This window comes from Coregonus lavaretus, assembly GCF_964263955.1.
Source record: "Coregonus lavaretus genome assembly, chromosome: 17".
Classification (NCBI taxonomy): Eukaryota; Metazoa; Chordata; class Actinopteri; order Salmoniformes; family Salmonidae; genus Coregonus; species Coregonus lavaretus.
The window spans coordinates 2260892-2273062 of record NC_140004.1 but is presented as its reverse complement, the minus strand read 5'-3'; the positions used below and the strand labels follow the sequence as shown (position 1 = coordinate 2273062).

Here is a 12171-nt window from a genome sequence, read left to right as displayed (position 1 = left end):
CCAAATAGTTATTTTCCACCATAATTTGCTAATAAATTCATTAAAAATCCTACAATGTGATTTTCTGGATTTTTTTTTCTCATTTTGTCTGTCATAGTTGACGTGTACCTATGATGAAATTACAGGCCTCTCTCATCTTTTTAAGTGGGAGAACTTGCACAATTGGTGGCTGACTAAATACTTTTTTTCCCCACTGTAGATGCATAATACGCGCTATCAAGTCACAACAAGGCTGTTTCAAATGCAGACATCCATAGGCGGCCCGAGAGTTTCAAGTTTAGCCTACAATACAAAACCATTTGTGTCTGTAATTCAGCAGTATGTGACATCCACACAATGTAAACAATACAATCAGATATCGCTAGTTTGTTTTAATAGAGCAGGGAAGTGCATCATTTGAGGCATGCTACAATTGTGAACATTTCTAACATCACCATCTTGATAAAGTAGATATCAAGTGATCTGTATTTGCATTGGTCTGTATGGTTCTATGGTTATATCAGGCTTTCTTTCTGAGATGCTGATTTGTCTGCTCTTGACCTATCCAGTGTACTGTCCCATCATCCTGCACTGATGGTCCTGTGGGAGCCCTGCATGCTGCTCAGTATTGTTGGTAATGAAGCCTGTCATCCCTTCATAGCCTCTCACAGCCATGCAGTGGACAGAGAGCCAACTTCCATCCCATCCCATCTGCAAGGCAGAATGACCCATTCCTGTTGTATTAATTGATGAACTTGTAAGCTGACTCGTAATTAACCTGAGTGTGGAAAAATAGCCATGCAAACAAACACTAGAAAATATACTGAAACATAGCTTGAGACTGAGGTCAATATGAACAAAATAAGAACCAGTACATTCAGACATTCTTACAATAGCATTTTATTGTAGAAAATACACTTGCTGACACTTTCATTTACTATTATTGCATTGCAAATAATTAATGATATGATTGTATATGATATGCTTGTGGATATCTTTGAATGGCGAGCTACTGTTTCTGCTAAGATTTATGAATTTCAAGGTTTTTAAAACAACTATCTATTGATGAAAAATTAAAAAGAAAATTATTCCTGTTTAACATATTGAATAAAGGGCATTTCCATCTAAAAGGATCAATGCGCACGAACATGTGAAGTTCATAGGAGCATGTCAAATTGGGTGTCAAATCAAAGCTAAGAGTCTATATTTTTGAGAAATGAAGGCATATATAAATTTTTTAACAATTTTTCATTTGGACTTTGATTTCTGGTCAAACAGATGGAAAAGTGGTCTTGGCCAACATCTACCCAATAATAGCCAGTGTGTAGAATAAAACCCAAATATTCAAAACAAGGATTTTGCATATTTCTACCTTTGTGTACCTATTCAGGATATATCACCATGAAGAGAATGATATTCATATCCATAATTATGCATTTCTGTATAATACAGACCAGGGATCCATGATGTAATTCCGTTACCATAATTCCATTACCAGATGTAAATCCACTTCACCTACTGTAGTTTAATAACCAAAATAAATTATTTCAAACTCAACGTGTCATGTCATAGCTGACACCCAATTCTTTCTGCAGACATCTTTGAATCTTAATTATTGGAAAATGTGGTCGCATAAAAAACTGAGGGAGATGTTACTGTAATTTTGTTACCAAACTTTGCATCTGCACAACAGTTTTAGTAAATGTAAGTGTACATTGTTCAAAGTAGTCCTTGTGCATAGAGTTATATGGTTTGTTAAACTTGGAAATCAATGTTTGTTGTTTGGCATACATTTTAAAGTGAACAATCTGAGTCAAAGCGTAATTCGGTTTCAGTGGAAGTGCCCTAAAGTAATCACCAACAATGTCAATTTTTTTTTAGTACTGATATCAATAGAGGTATATTTCTTACCTAAGCACATTAAGAGGAATGCATTGATATAATTTTGCTGTGCAATTGTTTTTGAAATATTAATAACTTTTCAGCTTGCTACTACATCTTCCAGATGAATCCCCACAATTGCATTTCTCATAGATAATAGAAAAACATACTAACCATAACAACGCAACATATTCACAAAGGGAACCTCACTAACATATTCAGACACATTTAACATCATACAGCTGCTGTGATGACATTTGATGCATAACATATGTCAAAATAAGTGAAGTATTGCATACTTTGTGTAGTCGTTTCAACATTGTAAAAACGAAAAGTTGTTTCAGCTTAGCGTGACAAAGTGCTGAGTGGATAGTGCAAATGACATACTGATCATGTTGGCAGTTAATGAGTGTAGGTTAACAAACTATAAACTAAATACAACGGTTTTAACATATTCATTGTAAATGACATCTTCTCATCATGATTGAATTCATTGTATTCATTTTGTTAATAGTTAGTATACCCATTAGAGAGCCACGGATATGCTCTAGTAATAAGTAAACATAAACAAACTCTGCATAATATTTATCTGAATACAGTAACACATGTAGTGATAACCCTACCAACCCTCCACATCCACAATAAATGGCTCTTTGACTTCAATCTTCCCACTGTTGACAATGACACACTCTGTATAGGGCAGGTTCCGGTCATTTGTGTCTTGGAGCTCGATGGTGTGAACCACAGACTGAAAAGATTTGAATATGTATTAGTGATGAATTGGACCACTGTGTATAACCTGTGTTTGTGTGTGTATGTGTGAGTGACAGATGCTTTTCCAATGTCTGTGGCCACAAAAACAATTCAAACTCTAACAACTAATTGTGTGCCTCCAGTAGTGTGCCTCCACTTACCATGCCCTCCAGGATCTTCCCAAACACCACGTGCTTCCCGTCCAGCCAAGGAGCCCTGGATGCAGTGATGAAGAACTGGGAGCCGTTGGTGTCTGGGCCCGCGTTGGCCATGCTGACCCAACCAGCTCCCAGGTGCTTCAGCTTGAAGTTCTCATCAGCAAATTGGTTGCCGTAAATGCTTCTACCTGTGCCAGCAAATAAGGAAACAGCATTTAGGGACTGTGTGGTGACAGATGAAGACACTGGGACTGGAGACTATGGGCCCAGGTCAAAAGTAGTGCACTCTACGGGGAATAGGGTGCCCTCTGGGATGGGCCCCACTGAGAACTTTAGGGGAGTGTACATAACCACCTTTTCTGCTTTGTTGATGCACTATAAGAAAAGCGCTTTACAAATTAAATGAATTATTATTGTTGTTACTATTCCCAACATTCAACATGAGATCAAATGTCTAAGACAGGTCAAACTCTACATGATCATACTTCAATCTTTCTTACCTCCATTTCCATCTCCAGCTGTGAAGTCACCCCCTTGGATCATGAAGTCCTTGATCACCCGGTGAAACGCACTTCCTTTGTAGCCATATCCTTTCTGCAAAAACAATGATTTTGGAAATTATATGGTTTGTTAAACTTGGAAATCAATGGCATACATTTTAAAGTGAAAAATCTGAGTCAAAGTGTAATTCGGTTTCCGTGGAAGTGCCCTAAAGTAATCACTAGCAATGTCAATGGAGACACTGGAACTGGAGACTATGGGCCCAGGTCAAAAGTAGTGCACTCTATAAGGAATAGGGTGCCCTCTGGGATGGGCCCACTGATTTTGGAAATTCTAATGATTGTATCGTTTATTTATTTGCAAATCTGCAAGAAATACGCTGGTGATCTATTAGCTAGCAACCGTGTGTTAGACTAGGATACTGTAAATCGCACCATATTCCCAACATAGTGCACTACTTTGACAAGAGCCCTATGGGCCCTGGTCAAAAGTACACAATTTAGGGAATAGGGTGCCATTTGGGATGAAGACTGCATGTTCAGTCTACTCTGCCAAAGCAACATCATGTCAACTCTTAAGAAGACCTATGATCTATGGATGGATATTGGTATTCAGATGCTTTCCTCTGTGTTGTTTACTCACACAACAATAACAGGTTTCACACAGACAGCGTACAGTAGGCTTACCTCCCCTGTGGCAAGAGCCACAAAGTTATTCACAGTCAGGGGAACAACATCTCCAAACAGGCCAATCACGATCCGGCCAACTTCATGACCTGCCACAGTGATGTCAAAGAACACCTGGGATAGGGAGACAAACACAAAACATACGAGCTTCAATTATGGATTCATATACTGTAGAGTTACAGTATAATTATACAGTAGAGTTGATAGAGCAGAGTTTGTTGAGAAATGTATAACAGAAGTGATCATATTTGAGTCCTATGATATCTTGGTGAGCTGAAGAAAATGTCTAATCTAGTTGCACAGGCTTGAAGTCACTTTAGCGTAATGGTGGTGGGCACTGGTGGCATATGAGAGTAGAAAAATCAGAAACTTTGAAGTTTGCCTAAATAGGCCCACTTTTTATTTATACACTTATGGATTGTAATTACTTATTATAAACATTTGAATGGCTGAGATATCCCATAAACATAGGCCTACAAGCTGCGTTTATAAAGGATATTTCCCTAAATGGTGCAATGGGGAATGAGTGTAGCATATTATATGGAATATCTAGGCCAGTCATACTCAAATGGCGGCCCAGCTTTCAAACATGATTGACCGGGCGCCGTTTCCCAAGTGCAGCGCAGCCTCTCTCTGTCTATAGCTGTCACGCCCTGGCTCTGGGGACTCTTAAATGTTGAGCCAGGGTGTGGACTTGTTATGTTTAGTTTTCTATGGGTTTTGTTCTAGATCGTTTATTTCTATGTTGGCCAGGGTGGTTCCCAATCAGAGACAGCTGTAGCTCGTTGTCTCTGATTGGGGACAATACTTAGGCAGCCTGTTTTCACCAGTTTATTGTGGGATCTTGTTCCGTTAAGGTTTGTGTTATTAACCTAGGACTTCACGTATCGTTTTGTTGTTTTTGTTCGTGTTGTGTACACTTATTAAAGTATGTACGCCTATCACGCTGCGCCTTGGTCCGCTTCATCATGTATCGATCGTGACACTAGCAGTGGTGATGAAACAACAGCCTGGGGCCACGTCCTATCTAATCGCGTGCATTTATGCAAATGAGTCTCATCCAATCGCATAAATATATGCAAATATCTTTGACAGTGAAAGAAGGTGTTGGGACTTGGAGCAAGCAGCATGCAGACACACACGGAAATACGTCCATCTATAGACATTGTGAATGTGAGGATGGCTTGTTCAAAGAAAATACAAGTTGATAGCGAAAATCGCATTTTCAAAGATGAGTGGACAGACAAGTACGCATTCATTCTCCCCGCAACAAGTTCAAAACCAATGTGCCTGATGTGCTCAGAGTCCGTAGCGCTCGTGAAATGTGCCAATGTGAAGGGCCACTATGACACAAAACACAGTCATTTCGAGCAAACGTATCCCCAAAACACAGAAGTTATTGTGCATTCCCTGACAGCCCAAGAACGTGCAATGGAGTGCTCATTGAGAATAGCTTGGGTTTTGGGAAAACATTTACTGACGCAGAGATGGTTAAAGAATGCATGAGTGGTGGCTGAGACCTTGCTTGATGGTAAACAAAAAGATGAGCTGAAGGAAAAGATCAAACAGATCCCACTGTCAGATTCCACAGCAATGAAAATAACTGAAGACGTGATTTCACAACTTGATGAGGCCATTCAGAATGCACCATACATTTCTTAAGCTGTGGATGAATCAACAGATACCACCGATTATGCCCAGCTTCTGGTATTTGTGAGATTTTATGAAAAAACAAAAAAGGAATTCTGTGAGGATCGGTTGGGTTTAACAACTCTTGAAGCACACACACGAGGAGAGGACATTCAAAGGGATGCTGACAAAAAGGGGGATAGATCTGAAATCAGTGGTTTCCATCACCACAGATGGAGCTCCAGCCATGATAGGAAGAGGGAGGGGACTGGTTGCACGTTTGAAAGAGGACCACCCTGACCTGATATCTTACCACTGCATCATCCACCATCTGTCCTGTGTGCCAGTCTGGGAGAAGTGTATGCTGAGGTCATGACAACAATGATGAAACTGATAAACTTTTTGAGAGCATCATCCCTACAGCATCATCTGCTAAGAGGCTTTCTGACATAGGTTAATGCCAGCTATGATGACTTACTACTGCACAACAATGTCAGATGGCTCAGCAAAGGCAGAGTTTTGGAACAATTTTGGGCCATTCGGGAGGAGATTAAATCTTTCCTATCAGAGCAAAACCGTGAAAAGGCAACTCAGTTTACAGAGTTTTTGGAAGATGTGGAGAAAATGCAAACAGCTGCATTTTTGGCAGACATTACATCACATCTTAATGAGGTCAATGTTAAGCTGCAGGGACAGAACAACACAGTGTGTGATTTGATAACAGCAGTCCGGGCTTTCCAGAGGAAATGTGAGATTTTCAAGACTGATCTCCAGGGAGAACTTGTCTACTTCCCCAATCTTTTGGGGGAAACCCAGGGAGAGAAAGATGTGCCCCAACATGGTGATTTCATACAGAAGCTGATGGATAACTTCAAGGCTCGCTTTGATGACTTTGCTCTTGGAAGACAACTGCTGCTGTTCATACAGAACCCCTTCAGAGGAAGCGAAACAGACCTTCAGATGGGTAAATGTTGCATCACTACAAATGGAGTTGATTGAACTGCAAGAAAATGTGGCTTTGAAAGAGCAGGTTGGTGATTGTGACCCTGTCAGTTTCTGGGGAAAGATGGTGCCCGCAGCTGGTTTCCCTGTTCTAAACAAAATGGAACTACACATCCTGAGTCAGCCTTCTCCACAATTAACATTATTAAAACCAAATACCGCACCAGGCTCACCAATGAACACCTGCACCAGTGTCTTAGAATTGCACTCACACCATTTTTGTTTTGCCAAAGTTCAAAGTATTGGCAGGAGAAAAAAAGTGTAATTTCTCTCATTAGTCATTGATGCAAGGCCCAGAGTGACTTGTGCATGCATGGAACACAGTCTGTGCACTCAGATTTTCTTTTCTATTGGACTCTCTGTTGTTTTCCATAAAATGTGCACTTTAGTTTATTATTATTATTTATTCAATTAAGAGAAATGCAAGGCCCATGTACATTGGCTCAGTGACTTTTTTGAATACAGATTACTATGCAACCACTTTTGTTCTTCAGCAATGTTGTCACAAATGTGCACTTTATTATATTTTTATAAAAAGAGAAACCATTCATTTTTTAAATCCTTTTTGTTGTACTAATTTCTTAAATCTTTGAAGCAGCATGACAAATAGTAATAGCCTACTTACTACTACAGTGCAGCCTGTACAATGCACATTTTCACAGTCAAAATAAAGAAGTTGTTTGTAATTCATTCAAATGTATCTAATTTAATGCATTTAATAGTAGTCCTGAAAACATTTGATATAAAACCATGTATCCCAAATCATAATATGGGCAATGGTAAATGTGTTACTATGCTGTACTAGAGCACCGATAAATGACAATATCTATTCTATCAGGACCTTTCCCACTTAGGAAATGTGTGTGACTGGACCTTCTAAAATTGTATTTGAATACCCCTTACCTAGGCTATTATAGTCCGACTCCTTCCATTCCATGCCTTGGCCATTTGGCAGTAGCCAGCCTACTTGTATAAAAAATAAATACATAAAAATAGGCTATGTTGAGTTTAATCTCCGGTTAACTAATCCTGGCTCCTGAAATTGTATGCCTAGGCTACTATGTCGATACATGTAAGCTACCAAGACATTTAACGTTAGAATGGGATAAATGCAATGTGCTGTTATTGCGCTTCACCGGTTATGAACACGTAGGCTCTCGTGCTATGTATTCAACACCGCAGCTGTTCTTTGAAGGCTTCCATCAAATTCCCCAGTGATGCAAGCCTGTGTTTGTGTATGCTCCGACGTCGCATAAAATAACATGATAGCACGATGCTCTACAAACCTTTTCGGTCACTTTAGGTCCAACCCTTCCTCTAGAACATCCGACGTTTTCTGAAAACGCAAGAGCCAAGAAAACGAAGCAGGACATCATTTGCGGCTCCATCTTGCAGAAACAAAACAAATAATAAACTCAGCGCGTCAAAGACGCTAGAAAATAGCGTCCTTCCAGCATGATAAAACCCTACTCCAAATTGGACAGTGTTTTAGCGGAGAGGTTGACTTTAGAATGAAGCCCAACCTATGCTTCAACTCAGTGAGAAATGGCGGAGATAGATGCCGCGGAGCGCTCCTCAAATAGCCTACCATCCGACAGTACATTCTGTATAATTTCGGGTTAAAACAGCTTTACCAATCCTTCAAAGCCGTTTAGGGTCCTCGTGTGTCTCGATCAGGAACTGCGCCTTCTGACAATTTTGGAGACATTACAATTGCACTGTGGTTTGAGGTTAGGCTACACATCCAGCATCTGAATTACAAATCAGCCTTTAACTAGATAAATCATGTTTCTAGTCTATTGCATAGTTACAATGTGTAACCATTGATGTCCCAGGACCAGGATTGGTAATCACTGTTGAAGTGTATAGTTGTAATACATACATGCAGACAGAGCATCATTCAAAGACTGGAGTTTGATACTCCTGGTATTGGATATGACTGAAAAATAATCTCACAGACATTCATACCTGAACTGCACCTTTATTTGCCAAGGTAGAGTACATGATCAGTGAATATAGTCAATGTACAGGCTACAATGTGGGGATCTCATGCATGGTAATAACTACATGTATATACGACGTGCATCCTTGGCACAAAGTTATATTATATTCTACTCAATCCATAGGCTTCATTAATGTCATTCAGACTGTTTTGAAGTTGATACAACCGGCTATGATAGCTGAGGTTCATAGCTAGGTTCTGAACTAATATTTATACCAAACGTTTTAGGGTCCATACACAGATCGGCTTCATAGCTAGCTACACATCCATAGGCATACAGGTATATATATATTTTTTCTCACCTTTATTTAACCAGGTAAGCCAGTTGAGAACAAGTTCTCATTTACAACTGCGACCTGGCCAAGATAAAGCAAAGCAGTGCGATAAAAACAACAACACAGAGTTACATATGGGGTAAAACAAAACATAAAGTCAAAAATACAACAGTAAATATATATACAGTGTGTGCAAATGTAGCAAGTTATAGAGGTAAGGCAATAAATAGGCCATAGTGCAAAATAATTACAATTAGTATTAACACTGGAATGATAGATGTGCAAGAGATGATGTGCAAATAGAGATACTGGGGTGCAAATGAGCAAAATAAATAACAATATGGGAATGAGGTAGTTGGGTGGGCTAATTTCAGATGGGCTGTGTACAGTTGCAGTGATCGGTAAGGTGCTCTGACAACTGATGCTTAAAGTTAGTGAGGGAGATAAGAGTCTCCAGCTTCAGAGATTTTTGCAGTTCGTTCCAGTCATTGGCAGCAGAGAACTGGAAGGAATAGCGGCCAAAGGAGGTGTTGGCTTTGGGGATGACCAGTGAGATATACCTGCTGGAGCGCATACAACGTGTGGGTGTTGCTATGGTGACCAATGAGCTAAGATAAGGAGGGGATTTTCCTAGCAGTGATTTATAGATGGCCTGGAGCCAGTGGGTTTGGTGACGAATATGTAGTGAGGACCAGCCAACAAGAGCGTACAGGTCACAGTGGTGGGTAGTATATGGGGCTTTGGTGACAAAACGGATGGCACTGTGATAGACTACATCCAATTTGCTGAGTAGAATGTTGGAGGCTATTTTGTAAATTACATCGCCGAAGTCAAGGATCGGTAGGATAGTCAGATTTACGAGGGCATGTTTGGCAGCATGAGTGAAGGAGGCTTTGTTGTGAAATAGGAAGCCGATTCTAGATTTAACTTTGGATTGGAGATGCATAATGTGAGTCTGGAAGGAGAGTTTACAGTCTAACCAGACACCTAGGTATTTGTAGTTGTCCACATACTCTAGGTCAGTCGAGAGTAGTGATTCTAGTCAGGTGGGCGGGTGCCAGCAGCGTTCGATTGAAGAGCATGCATTTAGTTTTACTTGTGTTTAAGAGCAGTTGGAGGCTACGGAAGGAGTGTTGTATGGCATTGACGCTTGTTTGGAGGTTTGTTAACACAGTGTTCAATGAAGGGTCAGATGTATACAAAATGGTGTCGTCTGCATAGAGGTGGATCTGAGAATCACCGGCAGCAAGAGTGACATCATTGATATACACAGAGAAAAGAGTCGGCCCAAGAATTGAACCCTGTGGCACCCCCATAGAGACTTCCATAGGTCCAGACAACAGGCCCTCCGATTTGACACATTGAACTCTATCTGAGAAGTAGTTGGTGAACCAGGCGAGGTAGTCATTTGAGAAACCAAGGCTATTTAGTCTGCCAATAAGAATGCGGTGGTTGACAGAGTCGAAAGCCTTGGCCAGGTCGATGAAGAAGGTGCACAGTACTGTCTATTATCGATCGCGGTTATAATATAATTTAAGACCTTGAGCGTGGCTGAGTGCATCCATGACCAGCTCGGAAACCGGATTGCATAGCGGAGAAGGTACGGTGTGATTCGAAATGGTCGGTGATCTGTTTGTTAACTTGGCTTTCAAAAACTTTTAAAAGGCAGGGCAGGATGGATATAGGTCTGTAACAGTTTGGATCTAGAGTGTCACCCCCTTTGAAGAGGGGGATGACCGCGGCAGCTTTCCAATCTTTGGGGATCTCAGACGATACGAAAGAGAGGTTGAACAGGGGTTGCGACAATTTCGGCGGCTAATTTTAGAAAGAAAAGGTCCAGATTGTCTTGCCCAGATGATTTGTAGGGGTCCAGATTGAGAGGAAAGCACTTTTAAAGAACAACCAGGCATCCTCTATTGACGGAATGAGATCGATATCCATCCAGGATACCTGGGCCAGATGAATTAGGAAGGCCTGCTCGCTAAAGTGTTTTAGGGAGCGTTTGACAGTGATGAAGGGTGGTCGTTTGACCGCGGACCCATTATGGACGCAGGCAATAAGGCAGTGATCGCTGAGATCCTGGTTGAAGACAGCGGAGGTGTATTTAGAGGGTAAGTTAGTTAGGATGATATCTATAAGGGTGCCCATGTTTACGGATTTAGGGTTGTACCTGGTAGGTTCCTTGATAATTTGTGTGAGATTGAGGGCATCTAGTTTGGATTGTAGGATGGCCGGGGTGTTAAGCATATCCCAGTTTAGGTCACCAAGCAGTACGAACTCTGAGGATAGATGGGGGGCAATCAATTCACATATGGTGTCCAGGGCACAGCTGGGGGCTGAGGGGGTTCTGTAGCAAGCGGCAACAGTGAGAGACTTATTTCTGGAAAGGTCGATTTTTAGAAGTAGGAGCTCAAACTGTTTGGGCACAGACCTGGATAGTATGATAGAGCTCTGCAGTAGATAGCAACTCCACCCCCTTTGGCAGTTGTAGTTGGGGATGGACATTTCTGAATTTTTGGTGGCCTTCCTAAGCCAGCATTTAGACACTGCTAGAACATCAGGGTTGGCGGAGTGTGCTAACGCAGTGAATAACTCAATCTTAGGGAGGAGGCTTCTGATGTTAATATGCAAAAAAAAACAATGCTTTTACGGTTACAGAAGTCAACAAATGATAGCTCCTGGGGAGTAGGAGTGATACTGGGGGCTGCAGGGCCTGAGTTAACCTCTACATCACCAGAGGAACAGAGGAGGAATAGAATAAGGATACGGCTAAAGGCTTTAAGAACTGGTCTTCTAGTGCATTGGGGACAGAGAGTAAAGGGGGCAGATTTCCGGGTGTTGTAGAATAGATTCAGGGCATTATGTACAGACAAGGATATGGAAGGATATGAGTACAGTGGAGGTAAACCTAAGCGTTGGGTAACAATGAAAGAGATAGCATCACTGGAGGCACCGATTGAACCGGTCTCCGTGTGTATGGGGGGTGGAACAAAGGAGCTATTTGAGGCAGTTTGAGAGGGACTTGGGGCTTTACAGTGAAATTGTATAATAAGAACTAACTGGAACAGCAATAGGCAAGGCATTTTGACATGGGAGAGAGGCATAAAGCAATCACAGGTGTTATTCGAGAGAGCTAAGACAACAATTGGTAATGGCGATGAACGTTTGGGCTGAGGCTAAACAGATAAACAGGACAGGGTACCGTGTAAAGGAACAGTCCAGCAGGCATCAGCTGTGCAGCTGAGTGATCATAAGGTCCAGTGAACAGCAATATGTGAATTGGTGCTACAGCACAGGCTAGCAGG

General features: G+C 41.2%; 1 protein-coding gene across 1 annotated transcript; it reads right to left on the bottom strand.

Moving 5' to 3' along the window:
• Positions 1-868: 868 nt before the first annotated feature.
• On the bottom strand, positions 869-8185 carry LOC311144494 (peptidyl-prolyl cis-trans isomerase C-like). Its single transcript, XM_084180519.1, has 5 exons — positions 7876-8185; positions 3959-4072; positions 3272-3365; positions 2775-2959; positions 869-2608 (listed from the first exon to the last, which is right to left on the bottom strand). Exons 1-5 carry the CDS (start codon positions 7975-7977, stop codon positions 2480-2482), a joined length of 624 nt encoding a protein of 207 aa, XP_084036645.1. The 5' UTR covers positions 7978-8185; the 3' UTR covers positions 869-2479.
• Between the last annotated feature and the right edge of the window lie 3986 nt (positions 8186-12171).